The 22805-nt window shown below is 29.1% G+C and overlaps 1 protein-coding gene across 2 annotated transcripts; it reads right to left on the reverse strand.

The window, feature by feature from the left end:
• Positions 1–9487: 9487 nt before the first annotated feature.
• Positions 9488–15004, reverse strand: LOC111008204 (Reticulon family protein). Of its 2 annotated transcripts, none has more exons than XM_022280830.2 (6): positions 14833–15004; positions 11567–11763; positions 11277–11457; positions 11048–11189; positions 10296–10365; positions 9488–9878 (listed from the first exon to the last, which is right to left on the reverse strand). In XM_022280830.2, the coding sequence occupies exons 2-6, from the start codon at positions 11751–11753 to the stop codon at positions 9709–9711; spliced, it is 750 nt and encodes a 249-aa protein (XP_022136522.1). In that variant the 5' UTR covers positions 11754–11763; positions 14833–15004; the 3' UTR covers positions 9488–9708. The 2 variants fall into 2 exon arrangements, with proteins under 2 accessions (XP_022136522.1, XP_022136523.1); XM_022280831.2 differs by lacking the exon at positions 14833–15004 and adding an exon at positions 14635–14714.
• Between the last annotated feature and the right edge of the window lie 7801 nt (positions 15005–22805).

Consider the following 22805-nt stretch of genomic DNA (forward strand, 5'->3'; position numbering starts at 1 on the left):
GAACCTTCAACAACCTCTCTCCTCCTACCCTGTTATTTGGCATTATCTATTAATTAGAACCGATATGGTGTGACCAAACAATAATTAAAACATGTTAGGTAGACTAATTTCGAGCTGGTATCGAGCCTAATCTACTTGTCAACTCTACTCTATTAGCCCACCCGTCCACTTGTAGTTAGACTCCTCTATAATTATCAATCACTTTTTTTTAGTTAATCAACGTAGATTCGAAAGTACGTTACTTTATCTCTTAGCTAATTAGTTAAATTATGCTAACTTTGACAAAATAAGAAATAAATGATAAAAGAAAAACCTAAAGAATTTAATTGCAAAAAGTGAAAGAAAATTAGTTTTATGCAAGATTTGGGACAAAAAAAAAAGTGTTAATGACAATGGACTAAAAGGGGTTTTTTTTTTCTTTTATGCAAAATTCAGGATTGGATAAAATATTTAAAAATGTAAGAACTAAAGGATGGTAAGTACATATTAAAATTAAATAAATAAAAGAGTTGAAAGAAAATATTATTTAAACTTATATTTAATTCATTCAAAATAATAAAATCAACCCTATTAGATATGAATAAGGTGATCTAACCAAGAACATTCATTACTTGTTTATTTGTTCTTAGGTTAGAATTAGTTATCACATTAATTCATGTAATTATGGCATTAAAGTAGGCCTATTTGTAAAGGTAAATCTTTGACCTATATAAAAGTAGCTTTTTTTTTTCTTTTTTAATATAAAAAGGTAGTTGGTATGACTTCTTAATAAACTTTAGGATAAAGGCTTTCTCACTCCACCACACGACTCGAATTAGTCGTAACTTAATAAAATTGAATACTTAACTATTGCAGAATATATATCATTTGATACCGATAATTTATATTACTAATTTTCTTCTTAATTTTACAAAAGCGAGTAGAATTCAACGATGATTGACATATATCTCTGACACAGAAATTGTGAGATGAGATTTGAACTCGCAACTTTTTGGTTGAAGATAAGTGTCTTAGCTTGTTGAATTATATTCAAATGGGAGAATTAGACATATCTAATTAAAAAAAATCAAATTCAAATGATCCTACCTAATTAAAAAAAAATCCAATCCATTCCTTTAAATTTTTTTAATAGAATAACACGAGGTGGATGTTTAACATTATAAAAACATCACATTACAAATTATAATATTTTTAAACAACACATCATCATTTATTTATTCAACTTGAACAACGTTAATGGGATAGATATTATATATATATCATTCATAATGTTTAAAAGTCTTACAAAATAATTTTAAAATATGATGACAAACTAAACTTTAATTTAATTAAAAAAAAGTATCAAATTAAATAACATAAGCATTTACACAAATAGCACAATAAATATATATGTTAAAATATAGTAAAGTTTGAAATTTTAGAAAGACGACACAATTGAAGTAAAATATTAATTTTAATGTAATATAAAGCATAATGAGAAAAGTCACACTTATGCAATGATAATCCATATCAAATTTATGTTTTCCGATAATTTTCTCTTAAAAATAATAGTATATTTTTTCTTTAACTTCAACAACTACGAAGGTGGAAGTTAAACCTTCAACTTAAAAAAAAAAAATACATACATATATATTACAGGTATCTTAATTACTGAGTTTAAGTCGAGAGATGAGTAGTTTAGACATTTAGGTTTAAAAGCTATTTTGGTCCATGTATTTTCAACGTTTGTTAATTTTCGTATATTTTTTAAACTTTTAAAAAGTGACTAATTTGGTCCTTATTTATAAAATTTTAACACAAATTTTATAAACAATAAAAACTCTTGAATATAAATTTATGACAATCAAAAATTTGAGTGAGTTAAATATCATGTTAAAATTATAATTGAAATAAATTAAATAAAAATAAAAATAAAAGGACCAAAATGATCCCTTCTTTTTAAACTATATGTATTAAAATGAATTTTTTTAGATTGCGGATACTAAAATAAACAAAGTAATCAAAATAAAATTTTTAAAAAATACAGCCACTAAAATCGACCAAATATTTATTATTGAATGTGGCAAATACTTAAATAAGTAAAGTAGTGGGGGAGTTTTGTGGGAATAAAATAATAATAACAATAATTCGTTGGGTTGTTGAAAAGAGCTTTTATGAGATGGGGACCAATGTTTGGGATTGGTTGATAGGAGACAAAGAGAGAGAAAAAATAATAATAATAAATTATAAATAAATAAATAAAAAGTTTGGTTTGGTATCGGAGAACTTGAATAGGCCACGTGGAAAACTTTTTTTATTTACTTTTTTGGTGACGTCAGCCTCCGAGAATGCTGAAAAAGTATTGGAGTTTCTTGAATCGTTGTCAAAATAACTTTTTTCTAAGGTCGGTGGCGAATAAGGAAAAAAGAAAAGTCGTATTATACTAAATTATTATATTAAATTAAGACTTGAATCTCCTTTTCTTTTGTACTTAAAAATATATATATATATATCTATATATCTCTTTTTTCTTTTTATCTATCTATTTTATACACAACTATTAAAAAATTGAGTTCAATTATAAATTTAATTCGTGTTTTATCTATCTCTATATTTTTAATTAGGTATCTAATGGATATTTAATTTATTAATTATTTTTTAAGTTAATGGACCTATTAAATAAAACTATATTTTAATCGAGATCTTAATAGACACAAAGTTCAATAATTTGACGAATTATAAAAAAGTATCGAAAATTTTAGAGACTTATTAGACAAAACATTTAAAGTCTAAGACATGTTAGCTACTACCTTGAAAGTTCATAGACTAAATTTGTAATTGAACAAAAGAATTTTATTATTTTGGTCTTTGTTGGGAAATTTTTGAAGTATTTTGATAATATGTAAAATTTTCGATACTACTTTCATTCATGGTCTATTACATCACTAATATTTAAGAATGATGCGAGAATCATAAAATAAAATAATGTATTAATTAAAATTAATAATGTGATTAAGTGTGAATAGAAGAACTAGGTACAATAATACTAAAAGTATGGAGTTTATGTAACTTTTAGAAAATTAGTGAAAAAATTAAATAACTTAAATATCTAAGGCTAAAATAAGATTTTATCTAAAATTAATAAATTTTATCATCTCATTCAAAAAGTTGTATGCGAGCAAAGTCTAATTATTAGAATAATACTCCTAAAATCAGTTAGCTATATAGTTAGGTAGTTAGTTATCTTTGTGTCACCTAATTTAGGTGATATTTGTATTTATATGGACAATTATATCATTTGGTGAATAAATGGGAACAGATTTGTTGTCCACGTTTAGTCTTATTATGGTATCAGATTTAAATGTCTGTTCGCACGAAATTCATTCTTGATTTTTCATCATGCCGCCAAATGATGATTTGGCCGTTGATGATCATTCGATTGTTCAACCACCAGTTACTCCGCCGGTTGTTCCAATTTCTTCACCATAGATGTCGCAATCTTCTTCGTTGTCTAGCACTAACTCTGTTCTCAATCCTTATTGTCTTCATCATACTGGCTTTGATTGCTGCCTATTCAGTCCCATTTACAACTTACTCATGTCTTCACCAACGCTTTACCTGCTGTCATGCTTAATTCTCTAATGTGCAAGATGAATCTTTTGATGTTTTTGTTCATGATGGTCACCTATCTTAAGAATTAGTAATTCCTATATGTTTATCGGCACCAAATGTTGTAGGGTCAACGGTTGTCCGTGAGATTAGTCGAGGTGCGCGTAAACTAGTCCGGACACTCACAGATATTAAAAAAAATACTAATTTATGTACTGCACCATACATAAGTTTTATTAAAATTGTTAAATATTCAAATGGTGAAGTAACTCTAACCCATATTAAGTTGTAAAATGTTTATCTATATCTTCATTAATAATTTGATGACGAAGATAACTTAATTACATATAAATAATGCCAAAACGGTCCTAAAAAATATTTTGCTAACGTTAACCTTAAGTTAATTCAACGGTTCAGGCACATATATATGTCTGATTAAAAAATCGTGAATTCGAATCTTCACTATCATATATGTACAGTGGTATTGATAAAAAATGTTTTGCTAACTTTAATTTCTTCCGACTAAATAAGTCTTTTGTAATTAAGGATTCGTGACACTCAAGGTTGAAGAAGACAACGAGTGGTCGTCAATGTATTAAAAGATTAAGGAGTAATTCTCGGGTAGACTTTAAGAAAAGTAGATACATGAATAATTTTACACCAAGTCAGGTCGAAAGAGATCTTAAGATTGTGCTATATGCATATGATTTTCTTTCTTCATTTTTTAGATTCGACGTTCGCACCACCAAAAAGAAAAAGCTAAATAATGAAACTCATCTTGTGTACGATAAAATTATAAACTTGGTTGGTACTATATGCTCATAAGTAGTTTAAATGTCACATATAATGTCTAGCAATGGTCATGACGAAAAAATTTCTTTTCTTTTTTTTTTTTCGTTTTGTTGAGGTGTTAAGTGTCGGTGGAGAGATTTAAACCTAAATAATGGAATTAAACTACGAATTCGAACCTTCTACTTTTTTTTTTTTGGTCAATAACATATACCTTAATGGGTTAATTATGATTAGATTTAAGAAATTAAAACTATTTTTTGTCTCATCTCAACGTTGAAATTATGTTGGGTTTTCTTTTCAAGATGATAAGCTAAAGTATTGGCATTGATAAATGAGGTGTCAATATAAAGACCTTTCAATTCCACTGGATAATATTTCTTTTAAAATCAATAATAAATTATCATGGGACAAAATTTTGACCAATTAGATCGAAACAAATAGATAAATAAAGATTGGACATTGGCCAGTAATCTGGTGTCAGTATAAGGACCTTTCATTTGGATTGTAAGTCATTATCAAATTATTTTTAATAACAAAATTAGAATAAGATCATAATAAATAATAAATAATATATCTTTTTTTTAAATAAAGTTCTACAATTTTTTAGAACCACAACCTTTTAGGTGGTCGTACAGTTACTTTAACTAATTTGACTATGTTCAGGTCCACCATACGAGAAACTCAATTCCGCACCGCTGTTGAGTCGTCGGACTTATCCACCAAGGAAATAATATTGAAAAAATTAAAAAAATTAGGCCTCCAAAATTTGAATACTATACTTTATTTAGACTTTGATAGTAGTTCTACAGAGTTTTCTACTCTTATCACTGACGTCGTTAACTAAATTAACTTACTAACAAAGTAATTGTTAACTAAATTAACTTACTGACAAACAATGATTACTGTTTTAAATTAGGGCTAATTTGACATGTTATAGCAAAATGCACTAGACGATCAAAAATAAGATAAAGTGTCACTTTATTTTGTCTGGTTGGTAATCAATATTTGTTGAATAAGTATACCACATCATAATATAATTGACGATATTGACAATAAATACGACATAGAATCAGAATACAAAGTTTGGGCATGTAATGGTAGCTTTTTAAAGTTTAGGACGATTAAACAAAGATGACTATAAAGTTCATAAACTAAAATTTTAATTTAACCTACTTCTTATTATTATTAGGTTTAAAAAATATTATTATCCCTCTACTTTCAACTTTGGTTCATCTCAGTCTCTGTATTTTCAAAACGTTCATTTTAGTCCCTATATTTTTGAAAAGTGGTCATTTTGGTCTATTCATTTTCATTTTTTTATCTCATTTCATTCCATCATAATTGTAGCATTACACTTGATCCACTAAATTTCTTGACATGTAGCCATAAATTTGTATTAAAATGTTTCTATTTTGTGTATAAAATTTTGCATTTTTCGAAATTACATAGAATAAAATGAACAAAAGTTAAAAGTACAGAGATCAAAATAAACGTTCTCAAAGTGCAGAAACCAAAATGAACCAAACTCAAGTGTATATAGACCAAAATTGTATTTAAACCTTATTATTAATTTATTAATTTGCATAGGCATGGTTTAAATGTGCATATTATAAAGTGTGACTCTTTAGTATATAGTTTGAGAAGTAGTTGTTTGGCTTGTACGCACCGCCCAATAAAGGCCTCTTTTTGCAGGTGTGGCAGAGTCATGTGCTACTCAAAATTTATTTGTTTGCTTATGTTGGGTAGTTACTTCAAACTAAAGTTTATTTGGGATTTTAATAAATAAATAAAAAGAAAAAATATTTTTAAAAAAGGTTATTTTAGAATTAGTTTTTTATGATTTTTTTTAATACTTTTATGATCAGTTAGACAAGGGGTGAAATATACATAGTATTTATAGAGAAGATTGCGATTTTAAGTTTCATTTCAAATGGTATTTTTAAAATCTTAATTAATTTGAAAAATAAAGAGAAGATTTTATTTTTTTACCCCTAAATTTAATTTGAAAGTTGTATTAATTTTTATTATAAACTTTCAATTTCATTAAATTAAATTATAAATTTATTGACAATTTTTTACCCTTTATTTAATTTCTACTAATTCACCAATTAATTTCAATATAAAATGTCAAAGCAGGTATAGTTGAGTAGTAATTGACATATATCTCCAATAAAAAAGGTTGCGAGTTCATCCTCATCCTATATCCTATATGTTGTACTAAAAAAAAATTCAATATAAAATAATGTAAAAAACTCTTACAGTTACTCTTCAATGAAAACAAATGTCTGCACACAAAATTAAGTTCGAATAATGCACAAAATTAAACATTAATCAACACTCAAAACTTAAAAATTATAAAAAAAAAAGAAAAAAATTTCGCTTTGGTGTTGTTCTTTGTATGAATTTTATCAATTTCGTACCACATATTTGTTTTATAATTTATTTGATATAAACGAGAATACTTTTTCCAAAAAAATTTTAAATAAAAACTCATCAGAGGGTAAATTTTGCAACATTTTTTAAAGTTTAGGATAAAGATGTGTAATTGGATGAAATTGAATAAGATGCTCATAGTCGAAGGTTACAATTGATTTTTTCAAAAAAATAAATTAATAAATAAACAAATTTTTGAAAACTTGTTTTAAAATTTTTTAAATTGTGATTCATTTAATCCTTGAGATTAATATTATTTTTATTTTTAATAAAATAAATAAACAATAAACTAGGAGAGAGTCATCCACATCAATTTCATATCTTCAAGATGAGAGAGTCATTCAATTAAAAATTTTATTAACAATAATTTCTTCGATACTTGGATGACCAATGTAACATTCTATTCTATTCTTTTCTTTTCTTTTTTCCAAAAGTTATATTTAAAAAAATATATATGGATTTTACAATCTTGACATCGAGACACAAATGGATTAAAGAGACTTGTCAATAAGGCAGCAGAACACCAATAAGAAAGTCATCCATACAATAAAAGTTATCCCACCAAGTAGTAGCACAAGCATAAACATCCCCTGAACGAAATGTAATTATGAGTCAGGCGAGAAGCACCCCACGTATCCTGGAATTAACTACGTTCTATCCACATATGAGAAATAGAAGCAACCCAAACAATCATCCATATTCTATATGTAGGTGAACGACCTCTACTAATTCCTAAATAGGTAAATATGATGTCTTCCAATACAAATCATACCACCTCAAACAATTTTTTAAACCTACACTCAAAGAAAAAATGGTCTCGAGTCTCAATCTCATCAAACAAAGAACACATGAAACTGATATTGAAAGACACCAAGAATGTATACGATCCCAAGTCGACGGACGATCACGAATATTGCAAGCGATCAATGGAGATACGTGGCCATTGTCGTCACAGACCATCTAGACCTAAGAAATTAGAGACTCTCACCATAGCTAGCAACATCAAGAATCTCTACCCATATTTCTACAACAAGAGATCTAAGAAAGCCAAGAATCCAACCACACAAAATTTCGTCGACCATCTCTGACAGTATACCTAACAAAGAGACGAAACCAATTACAAACATTCAAAAAGCTTTTTCTTTTTTTTTGGTATTGTTTTAACGTGATTAATCTGGTAGTCTATCATATATTAACATTTTCCTATTTAACCTCTCAACCTCTCACCGTTGGTAAATTTTAAAATTGATTAATGATAAATTTATATGACATAATATTTAATGATTTAACAAAAATTTAGGAGAGGAAAAGATCATTTAGGATATGAAAGTTTCTAATTTCATCCTTCTCAAAATTTATAAAAAAATGGTAGAAATTTCAAGTTCGCTTCCTTTAATGAATTTTTTTCTGTAAATTTCTGCCCATTCAATATGTGAGGTAAGTTTTTCATAATCAAAGACAAAGGGATTAAATTGAAAATTATTAAAAATATTAGAGACTAAATCGAACTTTTTAAATAATTGAGACTAAATCGAAAGGCAAAGGGAAAAAAACTCTTGCAAGACCTATTAAATTTTGGAGACTAAATTTATACTTTAACCATGTTGTAAATTTTAATTATTACTTTACAATTTATTCAAAATGCTATTTAGCCATTAAGCATTAATAATTTCCCCATTATGTGATTGAAATACTCTAAAGAACAAAATTTTAAAAGAAATGTTTGAGAAAAAATCCAGATTAGTGTAACAGTGATAGACAATTCAAATAGTACAAGGTCTCTTCATGCATTAATTTAAATCAGATATGGTCACATCAAATCATAATAATTACAAATAACTTTTTCCTACCCATATTTTTTGCAGTGTTTTATAGAAAGAAAAGGAAAAATATCTTCAATAATTATTTCTTGTTTTATTCAGAAAAATAATAATAAGTATTCTTTCCTGCTTTTCTTTTCCTTAATCCTTATGGAAAAATGAAATATAATTATACTTTAAAAAAATTAAATACTATTTTGATGGATGTCTTTTGAAATTTAGTTGATTTTCTTTCAAAACATATATTTCGGTCATAATATTTGTTCATTTTAATTCGTATACTTTTAAAAATATTTGTTTTAGTTTATGTACTTTTAGAAATAGACTATTTCAACTCTTATTCAATTATTTGTAAAATTTTAACATAAGCTTTATGCCTAATGAAATTTTTTTAATATAAATTTATCATTACATTTCATACAAATTTATTACTTCGTTTTAAAAAAATTTAATACATGTTAAAATTTTAATAAAATAAATAAAGTGAAAGTGATTAAAATAATCACATTTTTAATCATTAAAAAATATCACTTTTTTAAGTGAAAAATATAAAATGATCTTTTTATTTATTCATTTTGAACAATTGAAAAACCGAAACAAAAAAATCAAAATTTTAACTTCCTAGAGTTCATACACACTTTGAAATTAATTCTTAAAATGAAAAATAAAAAATAAAAAACACTAGCATATGGTAGAAAACAAATCATTACCCATGGAAACTTGATTTCTTTTATAACTATTTTGCACACTATTTTTAGTACTGTTTTTTTAATATTTGTGTGTCCGAACCAACTTGTGAACACCTTAACGTTGGACCAAATCTTTTAACATTATTCCCTCTACCAAAGTAAAAATGATATGAATCTGAAGCAGTCATAATAATGAAGCCAATGGCTGCAAAAATCAGTCAAATATGGCTCATAGTTCAGCAAAATAAAGATCCATTTCTACCCCTTGGTCTAGTCTTCATCCTTTCACCATTGAAAGGAGATAATATTTTCCCATTCTTATGATACACAACCAATTCCTTGCAAAAACTAGAGATGGTTTAGGTATTACTGAGATGGAAAATGATCTATTCATACTTCTTTCCCTTGAATGATCCTTTTGGAATCTTGCTTAGGACACTGGAATCGAGCTTCTGGTAGTGACCGCGGAGTTGGTCGAGGACCTTGTATGCGAAGCCATCTACTTCGTCTTCGTATTTCTCGTACAGAATTGGAAGCGTATGGGCTGCAACGAAACCTGAACAGATTCGAAGTGTGTTAGTTGTGAAGATGTGGGACAGGATGTCAACAAAGAAGCAAGATAATTCATACACTTCCATTGATCACATCGTACTTCTATTCTACCATGAGTGTTCCGAACAAACAACTTACGTTCTTCTCTCGACTAATTTCACAGGACGAGCATTTCATATGACAATTGTAACTAATCATGCTTACACTCATCTTAACTAGTTTCATATGATAATCGTCTAATCCTGCAATATTTGGTGCAATATTTGGGGTAGGATATTTGAAACAAGCAGCCATCATGGCTTGAATCTACGACCTCGAAGACATGATCTAGATTTGCTGCGAACTGCGATATTTCATTCACTGGGTAAATAATAAAGAGAGATGGGCAAGGTTTTGAGATGCAGAATCTGTTACCACTCACCAATATACAAGACAGTTATGAAATTGCACCAGCTACTAATCACAGCACCAGCCCACAAGCTTACTACAGCCTGCAAATATATTCACATTAAAGCAGCATCTCCAAGAAAATTAAAAAAAGAGAGAACAGTAATCAAAACCAAAGAAACTCTACCAGTATTACACATTGAAAAACTGAGCAAGCATATTTCCCATTTAACATGTTTTGGTGTTCACATTTTCTGTAAAAGATTTTTTTTTTTTTTTCATATTTCTTTCTTTGGCCACTTGTGTCGATTTCTTCAAAAAAAATGGCATTCATCGACAAAGCTAGTTCATGGTAGATCTTTCAGAACTTATAGCTTAAAATTGTTATTTGGCAAATGGCATTCTTAAATTGACGCCAATAAGAATGCTACCACTACCCTCAAGGGGCAGCCGGTTGGTATAGACTTGGGGTGTCTTGAGTCTTCGTTATACTGGCTCAGAGGTCTCAAATTCGAACTTTTCAGTAAGCTTAATACCAAAAACTCTTGATGTCTCCCGGGTCCGGACCTTGGGGTGGACGCGGGAGGGGAGCAAAGCCCACACTCCTAGTTATCAAAAAAAAAAAAAAGAATGCCCTTGTGACCATGAGCACAGTTTCTTGCATGCTCAGATGATTTGAAGAAAAAAAAATGTGAACCATTTTCTTGTACTGTAATACTCAGATATGAATAACTTGTGCACCAGATACACAATTGCAAAGCAAGTACAGAGAATACGTTAGCATACCACAAGAAAGTGTTTCAAATTTCCTTCACAAGCAACATCTTGGAGATAACCCAGAGCTCGGTTAACCTCTGCACCAACCGAAACAGCAATATTGACAAATAGTTCCTCAGGAAGAACAAGGCGAGGAACCCTGGACGATGATCTGAAGTGTACGAAATATATTATGGAATGCAGAAAATGCATTGAAGTCAACGAAAAACAAAGGCATAAACATGAATTTTTCAATCACCTGTTCACAAATCCAGAGGCATTTGTCCAAATAAACTGAGCCAACATACCAAGAACCAAAGCAAAGCAAACAAGAGTCAAGAAGTGGTAATTAAGCCATTCAAACAGCACCCATATAATTGTTGCACCACTCAAAACACTAGCTGAGATTTTCTTGTTTCTCCATAGCAGCACATCAGCAGCTACAAAGATTTGGGTCAGCAGAGAAATCAAATTGAAAAGTAATCTGATTTGTAACATGAGAGAGATTATGGAAGATGAAAAAAGACTAATATATATGTACGGATATACATTTTCCACCCCCAAGAATATGGTGAACAGGTTTTTGGCGTCCAAATAGCCGATTGATCTGACTAGCCACTGAACTTGATTTACTATCTTCCCCAAAAAACGACACTGATTTTGCCTTTTGACCTTGTTCGGCAAGAGTTTCGGCAATATTATGCAAAATATCCTCAGCAGTTATCTTCTCAGACATTTTTCTTGTGCTTCAGAAAATAAATGACAAGAAAAAGGAAGCCAAAGTTAAGGACTAAGTTGTTCTACACCAAAAGGGTAGATTTATAATAATATGAACAAGCATACAATATGAATTATGGCTATGTAAAAGAGTAAAAATGTAACACAAGAAATTTAAATAAGAGTCAATAAGATGTATTAGAGTAACTCTATAGGAAAAGGAGCCAATCTAGGTTTAAGGTTCAGGATCAAATGATAGGAAAAAGTTTGGGCAGGATATCCAACTTATGCTAATGCTTTTCTCAGACTTTGAATCTTGTTTCTAGAAGGAACCCAAGTGAAAGAGATATTAAAGGAGGGGCGGCACACTTCCTTCAAATGGATCGACCAACTATTAGGGAGGGTCCTCATGTCTCAAACTCTACATGGTTAAGTCTTTTCTAGTTTGCTTGTCAAGATAAGTATTGATCTTCCTTTAGGCCAGTCCGAGCTGCTATGGAATGCTCAAATTTAAAATCCTCAATCAATATCAAATTTTAATTTGGTCTCTTGTTCACAGCAGAATCAGTACTTCTGACAGTGACCTCCAATGGACATATCCTTCATGGTGATGAACTAGTAGATATGTTCTTTGCAATGCTTACCTAGAGAAACTAGATTAGGTCTCATTTTATCTGGAAGTTCTATTACCAGTCTATAGTCCAGTTCAGTCTAAGATTGACCGTTTCCTCGAAAATTTCCTTCAAAATTTTCTTTGTTGTCCTTTGGGAACCATAGGAATAAAAGGGTAGAAAACTACTTCAGCTTTGAAATCAGGTTGACTATCTTTTATGATTGCTGGCTTTTGGAGGATGCCAAACTGTTTATACCTTTCTTAATGGAAAGTGTGTTTCTTACCAAAGAAACCATAAAAAGAGCCATCAACTTCTACAATTCTCAAAGAAAAGCAAGAATTCAACAGGCTATCCATTTCAATATGCAATTAAAATCTCCCAATAACAAATTCGGTACGATACTTTTTGATAGTAATCATCCAAGAGAAACTATAAATTCTGTCACATATAACAATAATTTTTATCTACCAAATGGATTAGATTTTAAAACCCTAGCGTGTCATGGAAATGTTGGGCAAGAATAACATAATCAAAATCATCTGTGGACTCTGATAGGATTGGTGTCTAGGGTAATAAAGGGATATTATTAGGGCATTGAGGGTACTTTAGTAATGAGATAGGAAAGTAGTTAGGGAGAGTGTTATAAATAGAGTGTGGGTGTAAGGATGGAGGTATCCAATGAGTGAGTATGTTTGAGGCTTGAGTGACATCTCAAGAGGGGATATTATTAGGGTATTTATTAGTGTTATAAATATCCTAATAATATCCCTTTATTACCCTACGGACCAATCCTATCAGACTCCAAATAAATTGGCCGGATACCAAGAGCCCTTGCCAGCGACATACACAGAGAGAAGGGCAATAGTTGGAGAAAATTACATTTAGGAAAAAGGCGTAAACTGACCCGAATACTCAAAGGTATAAAATATAAGTACATTCAAGAAAAATAAAATAAAATAACAACGAATCTATAGTGGTGAAAGCAGGCATGCCAAAGACGGCATATCTATTTCATTTGACAAAAACTATGTACTGAATTCTGAGTTATAACAAAAACTACATTTTTTCATTATTAATCACAAGGACACAAGGTGTGAAGAGTGTGAGAAAGCAAGAAAATTGATCAAAAGCATGTTCAAGTCTAGTTACCTCCGCAATTAAAATTTCATTTGTTAAGAAATGGGGTACATATTGAGCCAAATGAAAAGGTTACAAACTCTGAGGGTGTGTAAAGCCCCCACTAGGATAAAACTATTACTGGTGCGTTTGACAGTGCTTTTAAAATAAATAGTTTTAGCAAAAATACTTTGATTTCAGGCATTTTAGTAAAAAAATTAAAAAATACTTAATGAAAAATCACTTTAATGTTCAGTCTTAAAATTGTTTTTAAGTTATTCTGCAACAATCACTTAGGATAAAGTACTTCAGAATGTTTTTGACATTTTCTAAAAACACTTATAAATCACTTTCTATAGTGATATTTTTAAGTTGGAAGCGCTTTTGTGCACGGAAAAATGCTTTTCATCATGCCAAAACTCAAAAGTACTTCCAAACTTACCAGTTACCCTACATGTAACTTCTCCCTTCCAAGTTAATCATATAAATACTGTGATTACATCGTGAAGGGCACTCCAACAAGAGGCAAAAAATAATACGAAATCACAAAAAGAGTCAAAGGGCTGTATATCTCCACACCACACCCACAGTAAATTAAAAATTTCCATAACTTCTAAAAGCTAACATTGGTCTAACTCCTAAGTCTTGCTTCTGATAAACAACATCAGCACATTGATATTTCTTTCAGCCTTTCAGGTCGGCCAGAGTTTGACAGAAACCTTGTATGAAAAAGATCAAATCGAGGGGTTTAAAAAGTAGAATTCATTCTTTAGAAAGTTTCAATGATTTTAATCCTGTGAAAAAAGTCTGCCACATTTCTTAATGATTTCGTATTAAACAAACTAAAGCCTAGTAAAGGGTTCCGATTAACACCACCACCACCCCCCAAAAAAAATACTGAATAGAACCGACCAGGAAGCATCCGGATATGGTAAAATTGCATTGAAATGTCATAAACGTGGAAGGAACACAAACTTTAACCAAAACTTTCAACTCAAATGCAAAATCCATCCAACATACAACATTTCAACAACCCAGGAAGAGTTTATCAAGTACAAGCAAAATCAGAAGCAATCCAACCTCATTCAACCAGAAATTCAGACACAGTAATACAAGATAAAACGAGGAGGAATCCTTCAAAAGATAGTGACCGTACAGAGGAGAACGAACCAGATTTAAGATTAGAGAAACAAACAGAGAGACCAAAACTCCAATATTTCAACCACCCCGAAAGCCAAGCAGAACTAGCAGCAGTTTAACCCCATTTATGCATCAAACAAACAAATTAAAAATACATAATCCGGTTACAGAAAACACGAAACAAGTAAAAATCAAGGAAAAATTATGAGATAAAACTCAAGAACAAACCAGGCGCAGGAGATTAATGGGTCTTGTAGTAGGATTGGAGAAGAAGAAAGCGAAGAGACAAATGATAATGGGTTCTGTACAAGTCTGTTTCAGAACTACACGAGAATGGGGGGTGAAAAAGAAGACGAGGAGAAAGAAAGAGCTATGTGATTCCAAGACATGGAGGATAAATGGCGTGGCATAGCTGACATGCTGAAATTATAAGGCGGGCCACCACCTACCCAGATGCAAAATTCCCTTTTTGTGGGTGAGTTTCTTCAAGTGGATATTAAAAAATTTTCCCCTTTTCACTTTCTCTTCCACTTTCTCGGTTGCATTTTAACGGACGCCAAACACGAATTCCTTTCGAAATGCTGTAGATTTTTTTCTTCAATTTTCGCCATTGGACGATTAATTTTTCTTTTTTCCATCTAATTCAGTGGTCAATGGCGTCCTGATTTCAATGATCAAAAAAGTCCAAATTGGATTGTTTATTTGAGAAGACTAAAGAATATAGATCAAACCAAACACATCATTATCAAAAAAAATTGGATCTTGGGTGAAGTTTGAAAATCATATATGATTTTACATTTTATTACAACAATATCAACTTGATTAGGTGAAGTAATGATGGGTCAATCATGTGTTTGAAATATATATATATATATATATATCTTTTTTTTTAAGTGAAATACTTCTATAACATTACTTGAATGCTTTAAGATTGACTACTTTTATAATTTTTCAAATTATTTTGATTACCAATATTAATTGGTTGCATGTAAAATACATCTTATTTTTCAATTAAATTATTATTATTATTATTATTCTTTAATAAAATAAAGAAAAAAATTGACAGGAATGAAATCATTAATTAAAAACTCGTGAACACAATTTGAAAAAGGTAACTGTGTAGCATATATGTTTGTGAGTGGAAGGTTTGAGTAGTGCAGTGTTAAAAATGAAAAAAGGAAACAAAAATTGTTTATTAGTTTCTTAATTTTTCTCTTATTTTTTAATCCTTGCTTTGGCCCATCAAAAAAATTCATCTAATCAAATAAAAATTAAATTCAAAACTAGAATATTTAGACCGTATGATAGCCATTTTGTTTTCTAATTTTGGTTTTTAGTTTCTAAAAAACAATAATATTTGATAATCAATTTAATTTTTAATTTTTGTTTTTCAAAAATAATTTTAAAATTCTATGTAAATAAAAAAAAAGTAATATTTAAGAATAGATTTCTATTTTTCAAAATCTCATTTTTTCTTTTAATATTCAAATTTTTTTTCTTTCACATATTTATCTCTAATAAATTTCTTTCTCATTCTAAAAAAATTTTCTTCATAAATATCTCTCTAAAAAAATTATTTTTCTGTTTCTAAAATTTAATATTTTAAATATTTTTCATTATTTTCATATGTCTCGTCTCTACGTATATTTATCTTTTTTTCTTTTTTTTCCAACAGATAACTCTACTTCTCTCTCTACAAATTTCAACATTCAACAAAATTACCTAATTTGTCTATTAAAATTTTAGCATACTTTATTCTTCTTTTCTAACACTCTGTGATATGTTTCTCCTATTTTTTGATGGCACGTGTCTCTATTTTATTCGGAAGCTAAAAATTTGTCACTTTCCAAAATATAACTTAGATTTTTAAATATATATATATACAAAAAAAATTGTGGTAGGTAGTTGACACTATGAGATATTATCTTAGAGGAATATGTGATAAAAGAAAAAAGAGAAAAAAAAAAGATAGGAATATGGTGAATAACATAACTTAGTAGATAAAATGTTTGTTGTGAGATTCGTAAAAACACATACTTTCATAAAAACACGGAAATCATAGCATAAAGCCAAAAAAACGTCGCTATAAATTTTAGATTTGGCTTCAAATACCAAATGCTCTTATGAATACCTATAGATTTCATACAAATTTAGTGCTAAGCCCAACACATTATAATGCTTAAGTTTAATTTAGTGCAGTTAAAATAGGGTTGTGAAAAATATACCTCGTGTCTCAGACCTCTCCCTTTGATATAATCAAACTCGAACGGTTTAGATTCATGTAATTTATTTAGTCTGCTTTAAATGAACTCAATAAATAAATTATTAGGGAAAAAAAGCAGCTATTATCTCTTATTATCATGCACAAATATTAAGTATATATTTAAATGAATTATCTTATTATCAGCTATATCTCTTGAATTGTTCTACGAGGCTTCAATTATCTTTTTAAAAGGCTAAATTCGTTCAAATTATCATATATTTAAATCAATTAAACTATTATTATCTAAAAAATAAAAAATAAAAAAATACTGATCCAAAAGCTATATATCGATATTTGAAATATTGACTCAAATTTAGAGGAAATTAAAATAATATTTGGGTCAGAAAAGGGACAGTTGATTCAACTCTTGTGGGTGTGGCTTTTGTGTCTCTTGTGGCGAAAAATAATATGAATTTATGATTAATTAATTAAATTTCCCAAAAAGTATATAAGCCTTTTTTGCTGCACGCGTGAATCACGTGAACAAACAATAGAAAAATCTTAAATTAACATTTTTTTTCATATTACTTTTAATAAAAAGCTTCGGTCATATTTTTTCATGCTAAGTATTATATCGTACCTAGTTCCTCCCAAAATATATATATATATATATATGTATATATTGAAAATTTAACGACATTAACTAAAAATAAAAATTCTAAAGATAAAATAAATATTAATGTTTTGTAGTTATTCGATATTTTTCTACAATAATCTATAAAGTTAAATCTACCTGTGATATATGAATTTACCTTATTCAATATAATATATTTACTAATCACACACCACTTATATGAATTTACCTTATTCAATATTATATATTTACTAATCACACACCACTTATATGAATTTACTTTATTTAATATTATATATTTACTAATCACACACCACTTATATATTTCAATAGGAGAAATCCCACATATTACACTATATTAATCTTTCAAAGTTATGAAAATATTAAAAATTGAAAAAGAAAAAAAGATTCTATATTTAATACCGACCTTGTACTGACGGATATATTTGGATGTCCCTATTGCAACAATGTGAATTTGAATTTCAGGAATAATCCCAATTCCCAAGTAAAACCCAACACTCTACACAGTTTAATTTATTATATTTACACTTTTCTACATTTTTTTAAATTCTTCTCCTTATTTTATTCCTTTAAATATAGTACCACGTGTCACTAGAAAACAGAATTTTATTTTAAATAACTTGAAAAAAATAGGAAAAGATTTTGGAGAGTTTCATTTTGGAAAAAATGAAATTTTTTTATTAAAATTGACCATTAGATGGGCAACCTCTCCGTCATATGATATCGTCTTACTTTGAGTATAGACCTTCGTAAATTTACATTTGGTTTCACCTAATCAAATGACTTCATATTAATGAATATGTTAACTTTCACTTATATACAAGAGCGGAGTGAAGAAAACATCTTAATGTCATAATTTAGAAAGTCTAGACAGTTTTCATGCAAAAAAATTAACATGTAAAATTTTGTCCATTCCTAAGAAAATTTATAGCTCCACACAGGTTTATAATATAAATTGTGTCTCTTTGTCTAGCCAATGCAAAACTTTGATTGGATTCCAAATATGAAATAAGTATTACATAGTACATAAACAAACTTTTATTTTGTTAAAAAAATATTTTGTGTCTATTTTATTTATTTTCTATCGGAGCAGTTAGAATTTTCCATTTTAATTTGTAATGTGTAAACCTGTATTTTTCTCCCTAAAAAAAACATAAAATGTGGGATAACCTAAACATTATCAAATGAATTTTATATATTAGTTTTCATATTTATGATTCACGTTATTGGTTGACTTTTATTTTTAAAAAAAATATTGATAAGAAAACTTACTATTTTGACGTGTCTAAAAAAAGTCTTATTTTGTTCTATAATTAATAATAACGTAGTAGATCAATTATAGTTTAATACTTCACTCCACGTGTTTATTAGTAGTAGTAGTCAAAGCGAGCATGATTCAGCAATAATTGACATATATTTCTCGTTAAATATTAAGAGTCTCAAATCCTAATCCTCAAATTTGAAATAACTTTCCATAATTTTTAAATGCATAAACATATACCTCCATAAACTATTTAAAAAAGAAAAAAAAAACTTTTTATATATAAAGCCTTCCCAGAGTCACAACCAAACAAATAATACTTCACCAATTATATTAAATAAGGCCTCCCACTTATGCCATATCTCATGTATTGAATCAAACTATATCCATATTAAATAATACATGAGTTCCACATTAATTCTATTTTAATATTTTAACATTTCAATTTTATTTTTATATATTGATATGCTAGAGGGAAGAAATGAATTATTACTTATACGATCAATCAATCTTTCTCTCTCTCTCGGCACAAAACATATTTTACATTAAAATAATTATTTATATTTTTTAGTACAATATGTAGGGAAAATTTTGAACTCACGATCTTTTGGTCGGAGATAGATGGATGCAGTTGAACTATGTACAGAGTATTCGAACTCACAAGTTTATGATTAGAGATAGGTGTCAATGCCGTTGAGATAGATGCTAATTTTTTTTTTAAACAAACAGAAATTAAAAAGAAAATTAAACGTTGTCAACAAGAAACAAATTAGAGAGCCACGAAGGGAAGTTCAGCGACCACACAAACGATAAACCCTCTTCGCATGCTTTCCTCGCCAAGCTGTGAGCTGTTCTGTTCGCCTTCCTCGAAATGTGGTGAAATCTTTCAATTGGCATGAAATCCGCCACCTTCCGAATATCTTCCGCCAACAAAGAGGTCTCAGTTAGCTCCACAAAGAAATTATTGACGATGTTCACGACTTCCAAGCAATCCGATTTCACCTGAACTTTGATTCCATCCTCAAAGGTGCACAAACGTTTCATCGCTTTGAGCCCTTCTAAAATTGCAAGAATTTTCAAAGCTTTAATAGGTCATTTTCGTTGTAGATGTGTCGACAACCTGTCAAAATGAGTCGTCCTTCCCAGTCACGAACCATCCACCCAATTCCTCCTTCGTTCAAAGAGTGAGATAGATGCTAATTATTTATGTTTTAACCCATATTTTGATCTTCGTAACTTTTATATTAGTTACTTCTTCTTGGGTTTTATACTAAGAACTGGTACGTTTTAGCCCTTTATTTTCAAGTAATCAAATCAAATTAGCATATATTAATAAAAATTCAAGCAATCAATTTTCATTGATTGGGTACCTTGGAATAAGTTCAAAATTCAAGTTTGTGAATAAAAAGAGGCCTCTTGGCAACCTTAATTTGCACAAACTCTTCCATGTCCAACCATTTTTAAAGAGAGAAAAACAAACTAGAAACATGGGTGACGATAGGAAGAAGAGAAAGATGATGATATTGTGAATAATTAACAATTAATTAACAGTGACTGCCCCTTGCTTGAATCAGTCTCTTGATTGTAAAATTTTAAGGCTATCTTGACTCTTTGTTTAAATAAATTTGTTGAGTTTTTAGATTGGAGTTGCAAATTTTGGCTTTGTGCAACTTGCATTGAATTGTGAAGAAGAATGAGTATGATTTATAGAAGTTGACCTGTAAAAATAATAATGGGTTTCGTAGGAGTGAACTTTTTTACTAAAAATAGTAAGTTTATGTAATTGGGATTATAGGAGTTTTAATTATATTTTTTGGATTGGCAAATTTCTAACATGAACCAAGTGCAGTCCTAAATTCAAACATGGTTATTGGTGATGCTAATTAACGACGAAACTCCAATTTCATTGTTGAATCGAATGTCACATTCAACGACGAATATAGCATTCGTCGCGTAGAGGGCGGTATTTTTAACCACCCACAATATTAACGAAAGTTTATGAGTTGGACCTTCAACGACGAAACTCTCTTTGGCGACGATTTTTTACGGCGTCGTCAAAGATTCCGTCGTTGAAATTTAAAATTCTTGTAGTGCTAAAATTCGATCAAGCTGAGTTGGCGAGATTTTTTATGTTTGCAACGTTTACATTTGGAGGGTTACCTACAACTAGCAAAACTCAACACTAGATGGTGTTCACCCTGTGATACCTAAGTCAGTGTATCTTCAGTCGTACCACCAGCCAGTGTGTATGGACTGAAGGTATCGTAGCTGTCGGCATGAGTCATTTTATTAATAAACTACCATTCAACCCAAAAACTATTCATTTATGAGTACACTCCCTCTCACTTGTGGACTTCGAAAGTTACATCAAGACCCAACAGGTGGAAATCAATATAAAATAGGGAGGAAATGACTATACACGAACACATGACCACCCGTTCTGATACCATATTAAGGATGAATAAACGACCATTCAGTCCCTAAGCTTCAACTTATAGGTTGGGTAAATTTAATTCATTTATGAGTATCTAAATGTATGGCAGGTTGAAAAATATTGTGAGCATTGTACCCTCTTATATGTTATATATTATCAAAGCTCAAATATGTATAGAAAATATCTCTCTAAAGAACAATGTCAAAAAAATTGAACTTGACCAATCTGATTCTCCGTGTCGTAAATGTTGAAACTTAATTATAAAAAGAAAAAAAAAATTGGTCATCCACCGTAATTGAATTCTACTAAGAAAAATAGGGCAGTCTTAAAAAATCCTCTCTTATTATTTTTTTCCAAACATTTTAAAAAGATGCGACACGAGAACTTCCCAAGTAGTTATCTAACTTATTCTCTCATATTATTTTAATGTTCAGTATCAATTTATTGTTCAAATTTAATTGAAAATATTAGATAGCACTTCTCCTACCGTTACTTTTTTAGTGTTTGAAAATAATATTTATTAATATTATTAAATTATAATTAAAATTAATTTCATGATTTAAAGTAAACAACTAAGAATAAAATAGGTAAAAATATGTAATTCAAAAAATTTAAATTGTCAGAACATTTATTAAATAACTAAAATTGAAATGAATTTTCTTAAACACAATTAAAATGAAATATTAAATGAGGAACAAAAGGAAAGCAACAAGTTTCTCCGCCTCTTAGTATTGGTTTTTTTTAAAAAAAAAAATCAAATTTTAAATGATATGTTATATTATATTATATTACTGAAAACCAAAAATAAAAATACTTATATCATTTATACATGTCATCATAATTATTAAAGATTTTTTAGAGATTTAGTCACAAAAAATATATAGTCGCATCAGTTAAAATAATAATTCTAATCTTAAAAAAATATCCAAGCCAACTTATACGATTTATCTCACTGGACAAGTACTTGATCCAATTACATTTGATTGTCAAAGAAATTCGTAGAATATCAAATTTTAGATGGGTGATCACATCGTTTGAACTAATTCTTTTCAAATGCTTTAGAATTTACCATCCCTCGGAAAAATATATATAAATTTTCTCTTCTATAGTTACATCATTTTGACTTTTTTTTAATTTGATATTTTTTTAATTTAAGAAAACTAAAATAAAAAAAATTAAATTACAATAAATAAGTAAAATTGCAAAAAAGTTAGGATTGCGGAGTTAGAAGGCATACAATGGAATATGTGATAATTAAATTTGCAAAAATGTTCTTTGAAATAGTAAAGGTAATAGACAAAGGCCACGACTCACCTACGGTATATAGTTGAGTCAACTTCACTCTTACCCATCAAGTTACTTAACAACACAAATTTCGATTTGACAAAAATCTTCATATATTAGTAGAGGAAGTTCAAACCCTCGCTCAAGAACTCTAGATCACATATTTTAATGCGATGCACGAGAGATGGAAATACGTGGTTGAAGAAAGTAGCTAAAAAACATGTATTGTAATAAAATAAAATAAAATGTCTTCCTCGAAGTTTAGTTTTCTTGTTTTATTGATTTTTTGTTCTAAGAAATTAAAAATAAAAATTATAAAGTAAACATATTCTAATATTTTAAACTTGGAAAAAATATACAAGAT

The sequence above is a fragment of the Momordica charantia genome (genome assembly GCF_013281855.1).
Source record: "Momordica charantia cultivar OHB3-1 chromosome 10 unlocalized genomic scaffold, Mcharantia_2.0 BLBB01000010.1, whole genome shotgun sequence".
Lineage (NCBI taxonomy): Eukaryota > Viridiplantae > Streptophyta > Magnoliopsida > Cucurbitales > Cucurbitaceae > Momordica > Momordica charantia.